The sequence below is a fragment of the Oncorhynchus nerka genome, linkage group LG1, assembly GCF_034236695.1.
Source record: "Oncorhynchus nerka isolate Pitt River linkage group LG1, Oner_Uvic_2.0, whole genome shotgun sequence".
NCBI classification, from domain to species: domain Eukaryota; kingdom Metazoa; phylum Chordata; class Actinopteri; order Salmoniformes; family Salmonidae; genus Oncorhynchus; species Oncorhynchus nerka.
In genome coordinates, this window is record NC_088396.1 from 34,349,330 (window position 1) to 34,370,455 (window position 21,126).

At 42.1% G+C, this 21,126-nt stretch overlaps 1 protein-coding gene across 1 annotated transcript in view; it reads left to right on the forward strand.

Annotated features, from left to right (window-relative positions):
- The window catches only part of LOC115129592 (coiled-coil domain-containing protein 141-like), a 39,888-nt gene extending 28,704 nt beyond the window's left edge, over window positions 1-11,184 (forward strand). Inside the window, exons 18-26 of the mRNA XM_029660130.2 lie at window positions 5,161-5,301; window positions 5,434-5,631; window positions 5,842-6,025; window positions 6,227-6,339; window positions 6,434-6,565; window positions 6,751-6,935; window positions 8,250-8,580; window positions 8,794-9,713; window positions 10,360-11,184. Of these exons, the coding sequence (XP_029515990.1) occupies window positions 5,161-5,301; window positions 5,434-5,631; window positions 5,842-6,025; window positions 6,227-6,339; window positions 6,434-6,565; window positions 6,751-6,935; window positions 8,250-8,580; window positions 8,794-9,713; window positions 10,360-10,645 (2,490 nt within the window). The 3' untranslated portion in view covers window positions 10,646-11,184. The remainder of the gene's footprint in view (window positions 1-5,160; window positions 5,302-5,433; window positions 5,632-5,841; window positions 6,026-6,226; window positions 6,340-6,433; window positions 6,566-6,750; window positions 6,936-8,249; window positions 8,581-8,793; window positions 9,714-10,359) is intronic.
- The last annotated feature ends 9,942 nt before the right edge of the window (window positions 11,185-21,126 follow it).

Here is a 21,126-nt window from a genome sequence, read left to right on the forward strand (position 1 = left end):
GTGGACTCCAATCAAGTTGTAGAAACATCTCCAGGATGATTAATGGAAACAGGATGCACCTGAGCTCAATTTTGAGTCTCATAGCAAAGGGTCTGAAAACTTATGTAAAAAACCTGTTTTCGCTTTGTCTACACTTTGCATAGATTGATGAGGAGAAACATGTATTCAATACATTTTAGAATAAGGCTGTAATGTAACAAAATGTGGAAAAGGTCAAGGGGTCTGAATACTTTCCGAATGCACTATATTTAAAAGTTGGTGTTAATTCCATTTAAAATCAGGAAGTACAGTAAATTGAAATTCCAATGTCAATTGCCTTATTAAATAGTATAGGAATTTCTGTTTACTTCCTGCATTGACATGGAATAAACTCCGATCATGTCTTATGTAATCGTACAGACCACTCTACAATAATGTTTTTGTGCATGAATAAAGATACATTAGTAACGACTAAGTATTTCATATTAATAACATAAGTATTAAGCTGTAATGGTATGACATTGAAATAAATTTAGCTTAGAAATTGAAAGGAGGGACTTTCTCTCTTTGCTGTGCCATCAAATAGACAGATGGGATATAGCTTATCAGAATTGACCAGGATTGACCTTTTGTAGCAGGTTAAGAGAACTAACGCAGCAGGTTAGGAAAAGGGTTAGGCTTAGCTAAAAGGCAAAAAATGTCAACTTTAGATGTCACTTTGACTAGCCAAAAGCCTTTTATAAATATGGATGAGTAGACATGGTATTTTATTAGCAGGAGCAGATGCTGCTGCCCATCAGCTGGGGTGAGACTCAATTTAAAGCCGATCAAGCTCTCAGACCGTACCCTCAATATACAGTAGCACAGCCTAGGCTAGGCCTACTTCCCTCAAGGGCCATACTTCTCTGGTTCTGCAAACTAAAGGCCCATTTTTTTCTTGAGCGGATGGTCAGGGGGCCGGAGCATAAATTCTAGACTGCAAATTGACCGCAAGAAGCCCAAACATATAATATTTGACAAATGTATAATTTCAAACCTTGCTTATAACTTACGATCACATACAGTATATTTCTATCATACTGTTACGCAACACCCTGCTACAACTCAACTCTCCGTGAAGTGAAAGAGGTATGGGCTGTAGGTGTGAGTAAGGATGACAAAAGGCAGAGAATTGACCATTTACTAGGAATGTATTCCTTCGCACGGTAATATGGGGAAAAGGGGCTGGACGGAACCAAAGCAAAGAAAGTAAATATCAATGCCCCTTCTCCTATCTTACCTGCCTAACCACTACTTACCTAATTTAGCACCACCTGGTGCCCTAACCAAAATACAGGGGGTGGTCTGCCCATGTCTTACCTAGTGTGCCTAGACAGTGAATATACTATGGGTATATGTATGCCCACGGGCCTCTTGCCTAAGCACTCCCTAGGTGCCTTCCCCTTACCCCCTGGGAACAAATGAAACAGAATATTAACCATTTCAAACACACTGAGAAACACATGTCATCAAATAGGCTCTGACTGAGCAACAAACTCACACAGAACATACCAAAGTTGTTCCCATCTACAACTAACATAGTACATACCATCTGCCTGAGAAACAACCAACATATGCTATAACCATCAGCCTCCTCTCTCTGCAATCATCTTTCTTTTCTTTTCTTTTTTAAAAATCTTTTAATCTTTTTTTGTTGAATTTTACCTCTTTTTCTTCCCAATTTTGTGGTATCCAATTGTTTTAGTAGCTACTATCTTGTCTCATCGCTACGACTCCCTTACGGGCTCGGGAGAGACGAAGGTTGAAAGTCATGCGTCCTCTGATACACAACCCAACAAGGCGCACTGCTTCTTTACACAGCGCGCATCCAACCCGGAAGCCAGCCGCACCAATGTGTCGGAGGAAACACAGTGCACCCGGCAAACTTGGTTAGCGCGCACTGCGCCCGACCCGCCACAGGAGTCGCTGGTGCGCGATGAGACAAGGACATCCCTACCTGCCAAACCCTCCCTAACCCGGACGACGCTAGGCCAATTGTGCGTCGCCCCATGGACCTCCCGGTCACGGCCGGTTAAGACAGAGCCTGGACACGAACCCAGAGTCTCTGATGGCGCAGCTGGCGCTGCAGTATAGCGCCCTTACACACTGCGCCACCCGGGAGGCCCCAGCAATCATCTTTCTTCAATGACCTCCCAGCAATGATCTCTCTCCTGAACAACAGGATACTGGCTTTTATAACTGGAAAAGGAGTCTAATGGGATACAGCTGTAACTTGACAAGGGGGCGGGGTCAGATCCAATTAGCCGTGGAGTCGACCAATCAGCTGCTTGGGGGATTTCAGGAAGCCATCTCCTGAAACACACTCAAATACAAACTACAACACAGTAACTGGGGAACGTAACATATGCATGGGAATCTTTGTCATCTGTAATCTCGAAATAGTATTTCTTAATGGGTATGTTTATAGTTCTCTAAAGGTTATTTACTTTGGGTCTATTAAGTTATCAGTGGGTCAGGTCTCAGTTACGTCTCCGTAGCATCTGGCTCAGTAGCTATACAGTAATTGCTTTGCGACATCAAACAGACTTTCCTTAATGTTTCCTTCTTGTTTCTCTCTCTCTCTCAAAATTCACTTTAAGGGCTTCATTGGCATGGAAAACATATGTTAACATTGCCAAAGCAAGTGAAGTAGATAATAAACAATAAAAATTTAAAGTAAACATTCCACTCACAAAAGTAAAAAAATATTAAACATTTCAAATGTCATATTATGTGCAAATTGTTAAAGTACACAAGGGAAAATAAATATGGGTTGTATTTACAATGGTGTTTGTTCTTCACTGGTTGCCCTTTCCTTGTGGCAACAGGTCACAAATATTGCTGCTTTGATGGCACACTGTGGTATTTCACCCTGTAGATAAGGGAGTTTATCAAAATTTGGTTTGTTTTCAAGTTATTTGTGGATCTTTGTAATCTAAGGGAAATATGTGTCTCTAATATGGTCATACACCTCATTTTGTGGGCTATGCTCACTGAGTCTGTACATAGTCAAAGCTTTCCTTAAGTTTGGGTCAGTCACAGTGGTCAGGTATTCTGCTTAGGGCCAAATAGCATTATAGTTTGCTCTGTTTTTTTGTTAATTCTTTCCAATGTGTTAAGTAATTATCTTTTTGTTTACTTATGATTTGGTTGGGTCTAATTGTGTTGCTATCCTCTGGCTCTTTTAGGGTCTGTTTATGTTTGTGAACAGAGCCCCAAAACCAGCTTGTTTAGGGGACTCTTCTCCAGGTTCATCTCTCTGTAGGTGATGGCTTTGTTATGGAAGGTTTGGGAATCGCTTCCTTTTAGGTGGTTGTAGAATTTAATGGCTTTTTTCTGGATTTTGATCATTCTGCTCTACATGCATTATTTGGTGTTTGACACTGAGGATATTTTTGCAAAATTCTGCATTGCAGAGTCTCAATTTGGTGTTTGTCCCATATTGTGAATTCTTGGTTGGTGAGCAGACCCCAGACCTTAAAAGGCAATGGGTTCTATAACTGATTCAAGTATTTTTAGCCAGATCCTAAATGGTATGTTGAATTTTATGTTCCTTTTGGTGGCATAGAAGACCCTTCTTGCCTTGTCTCTCAGCTCGTTCACAGCGTTGTGGAAGTTACCTGTGGCGCTGATGTTTAGGCCGAGGTATGCATCGTTTTTTGTGTGCTCTAGGGCAACAGTGTCTAGATGGAATTCATATTTGTGGTCCTGGCAACTGGACATTTTTTGGAACACCATTATTTTTGTCTTATTGAGATTTACTGTCAGGGCCCAGGTCTGACAGAATCTGTGCAGAACTGAACATGGCGGTGTTCGCTTTAGCAATCTCACTGGATTAAAGACCTCCTCCATTCCTGTCATTATTGAAGAGATTATGATATCTCTCATCTCAAAATAGAGCTACTTAATGTTAGATCCCTCACTTCCAAGGCAGTTATAGTCAATTAACTCATCATAATATTGATGTGATTGGCCAGACTGAAACATGGCTTAAGCCTGATGAATTTACTATGTTAAATGAGGCCTCTCCTCCTGGTAACACGAGTGACCATATCCCCCACGGACACCACAAATGTTGCTAACATTTACAATAGCAAATTTCAATTTACAAAAAGAAAAATTACTGCATTTTCATCTTTTGAGCTTCTAGTCATGAAATCTATGCAGCCTACTCAATCACTTTTTATATCTACCATCTACCTCCTGGGCCGTATACAGTGTTCCTCACTGAGTTCCCTAAATTCCCCCAACACCACTTTCCATGAATTTGTATAGCAGACCCTCTTGCCAAAATGGGTCAAAAGCTTTTTTGAAATCAACAAAGCATGAGAAGACTTTGCCTTTGTTTTGGTTTGTTTGTTTGTCAATTAGGGTGTGCAGGGTGAACACATGGTCTGTCTTACGGTAATTTGGTAAAAAGCCAATTTGACATTTGCTCAGTACATTGGTTTCACTGAGTAAATGTACAAGTCTGCTGTTAATGATAATGCATAGGATTTTCCCAAGGTTGATGTTGACGCATATACCACGGTAGTGTGTGTGTGTGTGTGTGTGTGTGTGTGTGTGTGTGTGTGTGTGTGTGAAACAGACACTCCCCATGTACCCATCTCAGCTAGGGAAAAAGATAGTTAGATATAGTTATACGAGGTTCCCAAAATGGGATGTACAGGGAGGCTGGTTAGGCTGCAGCTGTCCTTGTCTGACATATGAGCTGGTCATTCGGAGACTCTACACCTCTGCAGAAGCCCGTCGGCTGATACAGAAATGGCCCTACTGTATAAATCACGTCTCCAGTCTTAGCCAATAAATGCACCAAAATAATCCTTACACTGAGTGAATCTGAATCCAACCCTGCTCTTCTACACTTTTCTGTTTTCCTGCCAAGATAGGATACCCTAACCCAGCCACCCTCCCCCTCCTTCATATCTCTGGTGGTGCTGTTAGATGGTACTTGTTCAATGTTCTGTAACTGTATTAACGGGAGTGAATTACAATGGATTTACATGTCAACGCAGATAAGAAACACAGGATGATGATGATGATGATGATGATATGAGGCTTTTATGTCTTAACTGATTTAAATGTTTTGGATTCTGATTTAAAACATTTGTTATTAATAGATCATGATTCTTTTCATTTCAGCTGAGAAAGTCATTCAAGGACCTCAAGAAGAAATTCAACAACTTGAAGTTCAATTATATGAAGAAAAACGACAAGTCAAGGAACCTGAAAGCAGTGAAAAACCAAATCCAGCAGATAGAGATTTATGTTGAAAAGTTACAGGTGAGACACACCCTGTTTGCCACTACAACAACAACATCACATTTCCCTCATTACCTGCTGTTCAATGGTTTTGAAATTATTCCTAGGTCATGCATATTTTGTTTGCCTCTTTCTCTTTCTCTCTTGATCCAGATATTGCAGAAACGGGTGCAGGTATTTACAGTTAAAGTGACTTCCAGCACAGAGAAGCAACTAATAGGCAGTAGCCCCGGAGAGATAGAGGATGCTGTTAATGAGCTACAGAGACAGCTGGGGGACTTTGACAAGACTGTGGAGGAGTACAAGCAGAATCTGGACATGAGCGTAAAGCTGCAGCAAGCCATGGATGAGGTGTGGATGGAGAAAACATAAGACAAATAGTTTACCCTCTACTTGCCAATTGTGGAGAAAAAAAAATTTGGAGAAAAAAATCAACTAACATCTTGTCAGAAAGCATCATAAAGGAAATGGAGGAATTCAAGGAATTGGATATAGCGTATTTTGTGTTCGCCTAATATCTGCTGCAATTGTCTCACAATTTTTTCTGCTTTTGAATTTCAGTATAACTTCTGGTGTGATGAAGCAAGTGCTACAATTGTGAGAGTAGGGAAGTACTCTTCCCAGTGTAAGACCAGGGAAGCAGTGTCTATTCTATACAAGCAGTTTGAGAAGTTTGTTTGGCCCACTGTGCCCCAGCAAGAGGAGAGGATCAGCCAAATCACAGAACTGGCTGTCTGTCTGCATGGTAAGGAAACAATAAACCACCATCTTGACTTGAGACAGAATTCTTATGGTCAGCTTTTTGGGAGTAAGAAAAAGTATGCCAACATAAAGCTGACCAAAAATGCTATTTCAAAATGTGGGGGGACATGTCCCCCTGTCCTTATTGGAAGTCACACCCATGACACTGGCATTGAGGACTGTATGAACTGTTTTTAATGTACAGGTGCTGAGGAGGGAAATAAGTATACTGAGAAAACTGTCACCAGACACAATGAGATAGTGGAATCGATAAAGGAACTATCTAATGGATTGATGGATTTGGAGGCTAAACTACAGGTACGATGAAAAAAGCTTTTTTGCCTGGTTATTTTCCTCAGATATTTTACTAGAAAATGCCTCTTGAAAATATGTGATTGTTCTCTAATTTCAGACTGAGGCTTTGAAGCAGGAGCCTGAAATAAAAGAATTGGATAATGACATACAAGAGGAAAACAAACAAGAGAAAAAATCTAACCAAGAAACAGAGAAAGCTGAGATGTACCCCCAGGAGTCTCTTGATGTGGTATGTTTATTGATAAGGAAACGATACACCATTTTGTTGGCTTCAGTGAGTTTTGGATCCCACTTCTGAAACCATCTGTAATCTGTCAAAAAATATTTGTATATTTTCAGTCTCACAGTTTTTTATCATACTGTGTGAAATGTGGGTTCCATTTATTTTTTGGACATTATAATGTATGATTTCAGCAGTCTGAGCTGAAAGAAACTGGACACACTCCCGAACTAACCATGGGAATGAACGGGAAAGAGGTACCCATCAAAATAATTGAAAACACAAGAAGCAAGAAACCTCAAATCCGCAAAACAAGGAGCCAGGAACTACCAGATAAACTCCACCCAGAACATCACAACAAAGTGTTATCAGAGAGCAGGTACCTTCAACCACCACCATTATCTACACGTACATCCTCCACTCACTCACTCACTCGCTCGCTCACTCACACACACACACACACAGGGCCGTGCACAGACCTTTCAGGGGACAGGTGTTAACGGGCATCCCCATGAGCATAGGAATATTTGTTTATGCAACAAAATATATTACTTTAGTGCCTTGCTGCAAACAGGATACATGTTTTGGAATATTTTTATTCTGTACAGGCTTCCCTCTTTTCACTCTGTCAATTAAGTTATTATTGTGGAGTAACTACAATGTTGTTGATCCATCCTCAGATTTCTCCTATCACAGCCATTTAACTCTGTAACTGTTTTAAAGTCACCATTGGTGTCATGGTGAAAACCCTGAGTGGTTTCCTTCCTCTCCAGCAACTGAGTTAGAAAGGACGCCTGTATATTTGTAGTGATTGATTGGGTTTATTGATACACAATCCAAAACGTAATTAATACATTCACCATGCTCAAAGGGATATTCAATGTCTGAAAACAGTATAATGCAGAAGGTGTAATTGGGTAGTTTTACTCTTGTCTTGTCAGTCATTGCATACCTTAGAGAGTTATTTATAACTTAACAGAAATGTTAAGAAATGTCCAGATTAACTAGCCAATGTCAGCAAAAGTTTTTTATCCCATATATTTTGTTGTAATGTTTGAGTCACTCAAATATCACATGAATAAACATTAGGCATGGCAAAATATGTAGAACTGCAACATTCTCTCCACCAACAAGAAGGGTGTAAACAGTTTGTGTCATGAACAGTGCTTGTGCCCATAGAAATAGAAAATGCGGGATAGTGGGATGTTCTCCAATGCTGGATGGGGGGGGCCTGAGTGAAGAAAGAGTCTAGACCAGGGGTTCTATCTGTGTTACTGCTGCCGACTGAGGAAGGGATGGAGTTGGTTCGGAGCGAGTGTTGTTGATGCAGCCTATCTACTCTCTTTCTGCCTCTGTTTTGCGTGTATCAGTCAACTAGACCAAATATTGGTGATGTTAATCAAATGTTATGCTTCTGTAGCAGTACTGTTGATATTTACTAACTAGGTAGCTTGAACGTTGACTGCATCTCAAGCCATGCATGTTTGGATACCGGGCTTGCGCAAGCTCTGTACAGGGCAGACCAACAAGTGCAACCAACGGACAAGGTGTGAATGTGGGAGTGGCGAACTCGAATTTTTTGTATTGTTGATTTTCTTTTTTGGTTTATTCTGTTTCTTTGTAACTATTATAAATATACTTTGGCTCCATGAAAACGCTCTATAAAACTCATGTATTATTATAATTATTATAGGTATCATACCCGGGAGTTGTGCTCGGAGACCAGCAGAGTGGAGACTATCACCAGCAGGTTGACGATGGAGAGAAAAGAGCAGCTGAGCACCTCTTTCTCATGTACACAGACCTTCAACCTGTCCTGTTCACCGCTGGAGAGAGACAGGAAAGTCCATACGCTCAACGAGGCAGGGATAAAGTCTTTGGTCACCCCTCCTACTATTCTTTCTCCTCTTGCCTTCGCTTCGGCTCCCAGCTTCTCTGATATACAGAGAGAGTTCCAGAAGAAGGAGAGACAGGGCCCTGCTCAGAGGAACTTCCCTGGGTTTCATACTTCTAATACTGATCAGGTTGGTCTTCTTAAGTCCTCAAACAATTGGTTTCCCCTGTTGTTTTTCATTTCCTGAAGTCCTTGTTGTTTTTTGAGGTATTATCATGACTTATTATCATACTTCACTACTACTGGGGTTTTCTGTCCCAAGACCCCATACATAAGGGATCTGTATGTGACATGCTTTTATTTTGACCTCTCTCTGATTGTTTATTTTTTCTAATCCTTACAGGGTGAGCCTTTCCCCCAAGATGCATCACTTCTGCTGCCGCCCGCAGGTGGTCTGACGGAGAGGAACCTTCAGCGGCATAACCTCATGACAGAAGAGTCCCTGTCCAACGACGAATATGAGTGCACTTCCCCCGACGACATCTCCCTGCCCCCGCTTTCCGAGACCCCAGAGTCCAACATCGTCCTATCAGAGAATGACCTGGACCTGGATGGTTTCTGTCTCAGCTCCCAGTCCCACACCATTCACATCAACCAGTACAGCCACCAGTTACACTGCACACATAATGACTACAGCAACAGCCAGAGCCAACAGAGGATCAGAGAGCAGACTGTAAGCTGTCCCTCTCCTACAGGGGGCCTCAACACCAAGTTCAGACCAGAGTCCTCTTCTTTCGTCCACAGCCCCCTGACTGTCCCAGCACCAAGCCTGGTCTCAAACACACTCTTCAATATTATGAAAAGCAGGGGCATCCCCAACCTTCCAAATGCCAACCTCCCAAATCTTCCACCGGTCGGCCCCCTAGGCCTAAACGAGTGCCACCAGACCGTGTATTCCGTGCATGAGAGCTCTGTCACAGAGACGCAGGAGAAAGTGCATGACCCTAGCACCATGATGGTTCGAGGATCTGCCTTCCTCGCTGCTGCCGCCGCTAGCACTCTTAACACGCATGCTACCCCCTCCCCATTAACCACCACAGCAGTCACACTCACAGACCAGGGCCAAGACCCAGACCTCTGCAATCCCACAGCCATCAGAGAAGAGATCAGGCTGCCTGGTACCAGCCGGTCCATGGGGAGCAACCTAGCAGGCCAGGGCCCTCCTCACTTCTCCAAACTACTGTCTAGTCCCACAGTTATGGAGGGGTCGCCTGTGACCCTGGAAGTGGAGGTCACTGGATTTCCAGAGCCTACTTTAACATGGTGGGTAGCTCATAGACTTTAGTCATTCATTATCATAGAATCTGCCTCTGAAATGGCATCCTATTCCCTATGTTGTGCACTACTTTTGGCCAGAAGTAGTGCACTCTAAAGGGTATAGGTCAAGGTGTCATTTCTGACACAGATGGAGTATTGGTGCAAGTAGAAATGGAACAGTAGAACTTCATTATTTTAATATAATCTGTATTATTTTTACTCTTCATAAGCATGAAAAGTCTGGTTACAGTAGTATTAACAGTCACTGCTTTATATGTTGGGGATATTTGATTAATCAATTCCAAAAGGATCATTCAGGTGGAAAGGAAAGGACACATTGAGAAATTATAAGATAGATTTCTAAACTGCATAAGTAGTGTTAAATCTGAATCCTAAATCATGTTTTGTGGATAACATAATATGAATTTATTGGACTAAAATCCTTTACTGTTGTTTGACTTATCTAGCCTTTTGTTTTGATTCCTGTTTAATAACACAACTTTGATCTCACGTTTGATCATTAATGGCACGTTCTAATTTTAAATAATCTAGTCGTTTTGATTGATTGTGCTTCAGCTCACCCTTTGATAAATAGGAATGTGATTTGTGTTTTTCTTGTTGTGATTGTGTGATAATTGACTTCTTGCTTTAGGTTCAAGAATGGAGAGAAACTGACCAATGATGAGCACATAGAACTGTCCCAAAAAGAAGGCAAACATGCATTGTTTATACAGAAAGTCACTGAGGCCGACGCAGGTCTCTATGTGTGTGGTGCCGTCAACTCAAGTGGCACCCTATCTTCTAGCGCCGCCCTTCAGGTGAATGCAGGTAACAACAGATGTCCCGATCCCAGCTGCCCTCTTCTCAAGCTGAACTGGCACACTTGTTTTGGCACTCTGTGTTTTCTCCTGTATCTCCTGTACCTACTGCTCTTATGAAGAAAGAAAAATATATATTAAGCTTTTTACTGACAGTACCTTTTCCACTCTCACAAAAATGGGAAGTAGTGTTGACTTTGAACAGTAGTACACTGGGTAACCCTAACTTCAACTGTATGGATGCATGTGGTGTCACCTCCAAACCTGGACACCACCACCACCCTATTACACCCAAAACCACCTGTGTGTATGAAGGTCGGGTTCATTTATTTTGTAGATTTGTATTTCATCTCTGCATAAAAGTATTATCTCAATTAATTTATATCTCAACCAACTCCTTCGTATACTTTCAACTCCTTCGTATACTTTTGTCTAGAAAGTCAGTGCGTTGAGTCTGTGCCTCCATGACTAAAATGGTCTCCAATTACAGAATCAAGGTATTAATTTACGAATAAAATGCTAAAATCAGTAATTTAGCCAATTTCTCTTTTATTGTATTACGCCCATCCTAAACTTCAAAGCTCGGAGATTAGATGGTAAATTCTTTCAGCCAAATTACCTTATTAAATGTATTTGAAATAAAGTAATGCAGCTTCCGAGTCAAAGGTTTCATGAATTGTTTGTGCTCCCTCTACTACCATCTTGTTATATCCGTTGTATGGTTCTACAGTTTAATGGTCATGTAAGATGCACAGTTATACAATTATCTATCAGATAATTTTTTGCTGTTTTTGTATTTCACTTTATCACTTCACCCCCCACACTAAAAATCAAAATACACTTAATTAAGGGCAACATTACTTTTTAATTATTTTAAGATTTACATAATTGATTTATTAATTGACTATAGCTAGGTTTCCATCATGCGAATATTCTAAAATCTACATTAAAACAATATGTGCATTTTCAGACTAGAGATGTGTTTCCATCAAATTGACTGGTGGATAAAAGTCTGTGCGTAATGTAAAGTAGTGTACAGAATTATATTTTTTTGCAGTTAAAAAACCCATGTACCGGATAAAAAACCCAAGTTAATTGGGTTTGCATCACATTTTCAACTCTACTAATGATTTTTTCACAAAAATATATATAGCGTTATATAGCGAATGTGCCCACTCCAGTATTGGCACGTGCATCTTAGCCAAAAGCTCACAGATGCAGTGTGTGTATAGCCTACACTACTGTTCAAAAGCTTGGGGTCACTTAGAAATGTCCTTGTTTTTGAAAGAAAAGCATAGTTTTGTCCATTAAAATAACATCAAATGGATCAGAAATACAGTGTAGACATTGTTAATGTTGTAAATTACATTTGTACCTGGAAATGGCTGATTTGTTTATGGAATAGCTACACAGGCGTACAGAGGACCATTATCAGCAACCATCACTCCTGTGTTCCAAAGGCACGTTGTGTTAGCTAATCCAAGTTTATCATTTTAAAAAGGCTAATTGATCATTATAAAACCCTTTTGCAATTATGTTAGCACAGCTGAAAACTGTTGTCCTGATTGAAGAAGCAATTTATTTATTTTTTATTTCACCTTTATTTAACCAGGTAGGCTAGTTGAGAACAAGTTCTCATTTTCAACTGCGACCTGGCCAAGATAAAGCATAGCAGTGTGAACAGACAACACAGAGTTACACATGGAGTAAACAATTAACAAGTCAATAACACAGTAGAGAAAAAAAGTGTATATATACATTGTGTGCAAAAGGCATGAGGAGGTAGGTGAATAATTAAAATTTTGAAGATTAACACTGGAGTGATAAATTATCAGATGGTCATGTACAGGTAGAGATATTGGTGTGCAAAAGAGCAGAAAAGTAAATAAATATAAACAGTATGGGAATGAGGTAGGTAAAATTGGGTGGGCTATTTACCTATAGACTATGTACAGCTGCAGCGATCGGTTAGCTGCTCAGATAGCAGATGTTTGAAGTTGGTGAGGGAGATAAAAGTCTCCAACTTCAGCGATTTTTGCAATTCGTTCCAGTCACAGGCAGCAGAGAACTGGAACGAAAGGCGGCCAAATGAGGTGTTGGCTTTAGGGATGATCAGTGAGATACACTTTCTGGAGCGTGTGCTACGGGTGGGTGTTGCCATCGTGACCAGTGAACTGAGATAAGGCGGAGCTTTACCTAGCATGGACTTGGCCTTCTTTAGACCTGTTGAGTATCTGGAGCGTCAGCATTTTGGGGTTCGGTTACAGGCTCAAAATGGCCAGAAACAAAGAACTTTCTTCTGAAACTCGTTAGTCTATTCTTGTTCTGAGAAATGAAGGCTATTCCATGTGAGAAAATGCCAAGAGACTGAAGATCTCGTACAATGCTGTGTACTACTCTCTTCACAGAACAGCACAAACTGGCTATAACCAGAATAGAAAGAGGAGTGGGAGGCCCTGGTGCACAACTGAGCAAGAAGACAAGTACACTAGATGTCTAGTTTGAGAAACAGACGCCTCACAAGTCCTCAACTGGCTTCATTAAATAGTACCCGCAAAACACCAGTCTCAACGTCAACAGTGAAGAGGCGACTCCGGAACGCTGGCCTTCTAGGCAGAGTTGCAAAGAAAAAGCCATATCTCAGATTGATCAATGTGATGTTATTTTAATGGACAAAAGTGACCCCAAAGTTTTTAACTGTAGTGTACATGATAGGATTATTATGGACATTATTATTTATCAAACGGCATGATCATGTCACCAGAATAAGACCCTTAATATTTATTAGAAAGGAGCATCAAGTTCATCAATTTTCACTTTCACCACCCTATAAAGTTAATCATAATTTAATTAATCTCTAGCCTAATAAACTGCATGCTTTCCCGGGTCGTACTGGGAGGACAACACATGTCTCCAAGTTTACTTCGATATGATGGTTATTATATCAATATTTGCACATGAAAGCGTTTCCAATGCAATTTGTTGCATAATTAATTTTAGAAACAAAATGATCCCACCTTGCCTAGCGTATTTTTTTCATCAGACGTACTTTACTCGCATTAAAAGGTTGGATGGAAACCTGGTTTATGACAAAAACGGGCTAAAGAATTGAGTATTGTTTTGTTATGACAAGGTAGGACTAATTTGGTAGTTATAAATCATAATCTTTCAAATCAAAGGGGAACATTTCCTTCATTGAAATACCTGGAAGTTGTATGGATTGCATTTAAGGTTGACTGCTCTGCTGTTGTACTGTATGTTGTGGGGTAACACAATCTCTCAGGTCAAATTGTGGTTCCGCAGGTTATACCTCTTCACTCCAATCTACATCTCCACTCCACTAACTACTTCAGTCCTCACACAGTGATGATAAGGCTGGCTCCCCTCCTGTGGTAGAGGGCTGAAATATTGCAGATACAGGCTTAAGATTGGCCTTTATCTGCAACAGATAGACAAGCCATGGGATATTCTTGATAATATCACATACAGTGGGGAGAACAAGTATTTGATACACTGCCGATTTTGCAGGTTTTCCTACTTACAAAGCATGTAGAGGTCTGTAATTTTTATCACAGGTACACTTCAACTGTGAGAGACATTCACATTGTATGATTTTTAAGTAATTAATTTGCATTTTATTGCATGACATAAGTATTTGATACATCAGAAAAGCAGAACTTAATATTTGGTACCGAAAACTTTGTTTGCAATTACAGAGATCATATGTTTCCTGTAGTTCTTCGCCAGGTTTGCACACACTGCAGCAGGGATTTTGGCCCAATCCTCCATACAGACCTTCTCCAGATCCTTCAGGTTTCGGGGCTGTCGCTGGGCAATACAGAGCGCCCTCCAAAGATATTCTATTGGGTTCAGGTCTGGAGACTGGCTAGGCCACTCCAGGACCTTGAGATGCTTCTTACGGAGCCACTCCTTAGTTGCCCTGGTTGTGTGTTTCGGGTCGTGGTCATGCTGAGGGAAGGAGGTTGTTGGCCAAGATCTCGCGATACATGGCCCCATCCATCCCCTCAATACAGTGCAGTCATCCTGTCCCCTTTGCAGAAAAGCATCCCCAAAGAATGATGTTTCCACCTCCATGCTTCACGGTTGGGATGGTGTTCTTGGGGTTGTACTCATCGTTCTTCTTCCTCCAAACATGGCGAGTGGAGCTCTATTTTTGTCTCATCAGACCACATGACCTTCTCCCATTCCTCCTCTGGATCATCCAGATGGTCATTGTCAAACTTCAGACGGGCCTGGACATGCGCTGGCTTGAGCAGGGGGACCTTGCGTGCTCTGCAGGATTTTAATCCATGACGGCGTAGTGTGTTACTAATGGTTTTCTTTGAGACTGTGGTCCCAGCTCTCTTCAGGTCATTGTCCAGGTCCTGCCGTGTAGTTCTGGGCTGATCCCTCACCTTCCTCATGATCATTGATGCCCCACGAGGTGAGATCTTGCATGGAGCCCCAGACCGAGGGTGATTGACCGTCATCTTGAACTTCTTCGATTTTCTAACAGTTGTTGCCTTCTCACCAAGCTGCTTGCCTATTGTCATGTAGCCCATCCCAGCCTTGTGCAGGTTTACAATTTGATCCCTGATGTCCTTACACAGCTCTCTGGTCTTGGCCACTGTGGAGAGGTTGGAGTCTGTAAGATTGAATGTGTGACAGGTGTCTTTTATACAGGTAACGAGTTCAAACAGGTGCAGTTAACACAGGTAATGAGTGGAGAACAAGGAGGGCTTCTTAAAGAAAAACTAACACTTCTGTGAGAGCAGGAATTCTTACTGGTTGGTAGGTGATCAAATACTTATGTCATGCAATAAAATGCAAATGAATTACTACTGGATTTTTGTTTAAAATATCCGTCTCTCACAGTTGAAGTGTACCTATGATTAAAAAAATTACAGGCCTCTACATGCTTTGTAAGTAGGAAAACCTGCAAAATTGGCAGTGTATCAAATACTTGTTCTGCCCACTGTAACATTTGAGAAGAAAAGCAGTTTGTTCTAATGAAAAAATTGCTTAATATTTTATAATTGTACACATTCGTCTCCATTGGTAGACTGTTTCTTTCACCTTATGATTTTCACAGTGGAGCAACTTTCCCTGGGGACATGTCCCCCCCACATTCTGAAATTGCATTTTTGTCCCCCCCTGTGATACAAAACAGGGCAACAGTGTGCTTTAGGACCATGCGGACGCCTCCGAGCGTCAGGTAGGCTGTTTGGAGTGTTTATCCAACTGGATTAAAAAATCTATATAAAGTTATGTACCCCTCACTTCTAAAACCAACGTTGTGCCCCTGGATTTTCAAATATTGTGCACAAGCTCATCTAATTTGATGAGTACATCCTCCTGAACCTAATGGAACGTATCAAACAATGCGATAGAAAATAGTGTAGCTTGGTCTCCCCCAGTCTGTGGATCTACTCCTCAGTACCTTTCAAAGCCAGAAGATAATCATCTCCTGGTGGGAGAAGATCCCTTCCTGAAGTGTGTCATTGTAGCTTGTGGAGAAAGCAGGGTGAGTTGTCTAATACTACTTTAAATGGCCTATTATTAGATGATAGATTTTTATTTGTGATATTTTAAGTTGCCACTATTGCTTGTGAAGAAAGCAGGGTGGTACAAGATTCTAAATAGATGAAAATATCAGTTACATGTTTGTCTCCCTTGCAGTGATACTCATGTCATTGTAAAGAAGAATGCTATTGTGCTATTGTGTCAGACTCTGGGAAGTGTGTGAGATGCCAAATAGGAAGAGGGGGAAGTCTGCTGTTCTGCAGACGAGTTGGTCACTGGTAAATCCTATTTTAATTTTTCATCCTCTACAATTGAGAATTCAAGTTAGTGTCATTACTGTGACACATGGATGTCTTATGTATGGGTTTTTTACGTGTTAGAATGTCCTTATGTAGGTACTCATCAAAGTGTTACATTCACATTCATCAATCAATCAATATCTTTGTTTAAATTGATACATTTGTAGTGCAGTCAGGGTTCAACATTATAAACAGTAACAACCATAGAACAGATATACACACAAGTTAAATAATGACATTGTGTAACATGTAACTGTTCATAGATTTGATTCTGGGATGTATGACCCCTAAACTATCAATAAATGTGACCTCTCAATTTACACAGTTATCTGTATTCCCCAGCAGAGCCAAACCAAAGTGTTTCAAAGCCCAGGCAGTCGTCATGATCAACACTGAAGATCCAGATAGGAAAACTGTACATGCATCCTCAACAAGTAAACAACATAAAAAGTCAAGAGGAGCAGGAGGGAAAATAGGGAGTCTGGGGACTTGAATAAAGAAATTATGTATTTATTGGAGTTTCACAGCATACACGTGTGTACATTTTGTGGCAATTTGCCTATTGCATGTAGTCCCTTTGTTTGCAATTAAAGCCTTTTTGTGAAAACTGTTTTGATGTATTGTCCAATATCAGAATGAAGTATTGAAGATTATCTTTTGGAGTAGAGTCAATTTCATGACTGTTTTGAAAAACATTCTGTGAGTGAGCATTTTGATAATGTATACAGACAAAAATGTTGCAGGAGACATTTCCTGCAATGCAGGACATGTAAAACCTGTGGTGTATTTGAGGTTTAAAAAGGCTTCTGAAGTTTGTAATTTCCACTTTAAAATTTCAGAGTTGATTTTCCCTTATGAAAAAAATGTATCAACCCTCACGAAAATTTTAATTGAATTATATTTCACATAACCTGTTATAGCAAACTGACTCAAATTAAGATCATACATCTGTATTTTTCTATTTAACTGGGCAAGTCAGTTAAGAACACATTCTTATTTACAATGACGGCCTACCCCAGCTAAACCTGGACGATGCTGGGCCAATTGTACGCCGCCCTATGGGAATCGAACCAGGGTGTCTGTAGTGCCCCCTCAAGCACTGAGATGCAGTGCCTTTGACCGCTGCGCCACTCGGGAGCCCGTGCATTTGGAAAGTATTCAGACCCCTTGACTTTTTCCACATTTTGTTACGTTAGACTTTTTCTAAAATGTATTTAAATAGTTTTTTTCCTCTCTCATCAGTCTACACACAGTATCCCATAATGACAAAAGCAAAAACAGTGTTATAGAATTTATCAAAATAAATTCAATGGAACTATCACATTTATGTGTTCAGACCCTTTACTCAGTACTTTGTTGAAGCGCCTTTGGCAGCGATTACAGCCTCAAGTCTTCTTGGGTATTACTCTACAAGCTTGGCACACTGGTATTTGGGGAGTTTATCCCATTCTTCTCTGCAGATCCTCTCAAGCTCTAAAAGGTTGACAGGGGAGTGTTGCTGCACAGCTATTTTCAGATCTGTACAGAAATGTTTGATCAGGTTCAAGTTCCGGGCTCTGGCTGGACCACTCAAGTACATTCATCTTTCCCTTGATCCTGACTGGTCTCCCAGTCCCTGCAGCTGAAAAACATCCCCACAGCATGATGCTGCCACCACCATGCTTCACCGTAAGGATAATGACAGGTTTCCTCCTGACGTGATGCTTGGCATTCAGGCCAGAGAATCTTGTTACTCATAGTCTGAGAGTCCTTTAGGTGCCTTTTGGCAAACTCCAAGCGGTCTGTCATGTGCCTTTTACTGAAGAGTGGCTTCCGTCTGGCCACTCCACCATAAAGGCCTGATTGTTGGAGTGCTGCAGAGATGGTTGTCCTCGAAGGTTCTCCCATCTCCACAAGGGAACTCTGGAGCTCTGTCAGAGTGACCATCAGGTTCTTGGTCACCTTCTTGACCAAGGCCCTTCTCCCCTGATTGCTCAGTTTAGTGGACAGCTTTAGGAAAAGTCTTGGTGGTTCCAAACTGTGTTCTTGGGGATGCTTGGTACCCTTCCCCAGATCTGTGCCTCAACACAATCCTGTCTCTGAGCTCTACGGACAATTCCTTTGACCTCATGGCTTGGTTTTTGTTCTGACATGCACTATAAACCGTGTACACAGGGGACAATGGGGACAAATGGGAGACCTCTTTGGGGGGTGGAGACAAGCACAAGACAGGTGAAACAGATCAGGGGGTGACAATACCCCCCCCTCTAGGGACGCCACCTGCTGTCCTACCTGGGCACATACCTGGTTGACCGGGGTGCTGGCGGTTCCAGGAAGTTCCTAGTGGGACCCAGCACCTCTCCTCCGGGGCATAACCCTCCCAGTCAACCAGGTACTGGAAACCCCTGCCCCGAGGTCAAAAACTCAGGACGCATCTCACCGTGGACATCGGATGGCGGTCGATAAGACGGGGAGTGGGGGTGGGCCTGGAAACAGGAGACAAAGGGCTGTGAGACAAAGGTATAATCCTAGACACACGAAAAGTAAGATGTATACGGATGGTACGGGGCAACAGAAGACTAACAGCAGAGGAGCTAAGGACTTTAGAAATGGGGAATGGGCCAATAAAACGGGAAAGGTTTACGAGACTCCACCCGGAGGGGCAGATCCCACGTAGACAGCCATACCCTCTGCCCGAGACGATAGCGGGGAACTGATTTCCGGTGGCTCTCTTCCATGTAAGCGGACGAACATTGGGGCAGAGTGTATGTTGACCTATTCCTCTTGCTCAGGGAAGAGTTGGGGTTGATAACCCATGGAGCACTCAAATGGCGAGAGCTGTCTCCTTGGCTGAAGCTAACTTGGGGAGGGGTATGAAATGGGTGGCTATAGAAAACCTATCCACCACTGTAAGGTTGGTGGTGTTGCCATCAGATGGAGGGAGACCAGTGACAAAGTCCAGGGATATAGGGGACCAGGGATGATGAGGAACAGGGAGTTGTTGAAGGAGGCCAGCCGGGGCTTGCCTCAGATTCTTATTCTGAGCACGCCGTGCATGCGGCGATGAATGCGGAGACGTCAGAAACCATAGCGGGACACCAAAAGCGTTGTCGGAGGATGGCCAGGGTTTGGCGGGAGCCAGGATGGCAGGTTAGCTTAGAGGAATGAGCCCACTCTGGGACCGAGGACCGAGCCAAATCTGTGACGTACCCCCGGTTAGCCCCCCCCCGGGTTAAATTAAATTGTGTGAATAACAGCTCAATGGGGCTGCCTAGAGTTGAGGTGCTTGGTGGTGGAGATATTCTTAATTCTTATGGTTGGTCCACACCAAGAATGGATGTTCCGCCCTTTCAAGGCAGTGCCTCCACTCCTCCAATGCCATTTTGACAGCCAGAAGTTCCAGCCGGATTGAGATGATGGGACAGGAAGGCACAGGGATGCAGCTTTTGTTCCCGGGCAGACCGCTGGGACAGGACGGCCCCAACTCCAACGTCAGAAGCATTGAGCTCTACCACAAACTGACGGGTGTTAGGGATGAATTAGTTAGGTAACATTCATAAATAAGATGTTTTATGAATATAATAATGCTTATGTGAGATATGTCATTAGAATGTCTTCTTTTGGATAATACTGTTGGCAGTTTGCAGTTATCCCTTCTCTGCTAGGGCTTAGACACTAGGGGCCCAGAGAGGGGAGAGGTCAGGCTTGTCTTCTTATGGGAATGTGTCTATAACTATTGAATGTCCCCTCTGAGGTTGCCCTTATCCTGATTTAGTATATGGCCTAGGAGGCTCACTGTCTTTTCTGATCTTGTCCAGGAGGGGGTGTATTTGAGATGGGTGTATCTAGAATTGACAATTGATATATGCCACTGGATAAGGTAATGTTTTGGTCCTAAGTGGTACCAAGAACGAGATGAAAACTTTGTTTAAGAGACCAAACTGAACAATAATTTATAGCTAATGCTATCTAGCTATGGGATACTCCTCTTTCATGTAAAATGTTCTTTGTGTAATGTTCCTAAGATCTGTTATTTGTCATGTGAGTTGAGATGGGTGTGTCTTGGCTATAAATGATACTAAGAACTGTTTTGTAAGCACTCTCATTTATAGACACCGAATTGATCTGAGAGTCACAGGGCTATGGTGCTCATATAATTAAAGATGGACTTTCTAATATGACTCTGACTTGTGTGTGGTTTGCACTCTCAAATGTTTAGTAATACAGGAAATTACCACGACACGGGACATGTCCGGATGGATGTGGATGGGGGCTGTGTTGAACCGATGCTTCAGATCCTACATGGTAAGCAGCTGGGGACCACATGAACAGAACCTTGGGACAAGTGAGGGTAAAGAGGGGGAAGCCAGGGTGCTGTAGTCCTGAAAGAAGCGGCGGTAGGAATGTGCAAACCCCAGAAAATGTGGCAGCTGCACTCTGGACATGGGTTGAGTCCAATCAACCTCTGCTCTCACCTTGTCAGGATGCATTTGAATGTTCCCTGCTGTGATGGCGTATCCCAGAAAGGAGATAGTGAAACGATGGAATTCACACTTCTCAGCCTTGACAAACAACTGGTTCTCCAGGAGGCGCTGCAGGACTTTTCGGACGTGAGGACATGCTCCTGAACCGAACGGGAAAAGACAAGGATGTCGTCAAGGTAAACAAACACAAATCTGTTCAACATGTCACGGAGCACATCATTGACCAGAGCCTGGAACACTGTGGCATCACCAGATACTCGTAGTGCCTGCTAGCTGTGTTAAAGGCTGTTTTCCATTCGTCTCCTTCCCGTATCTG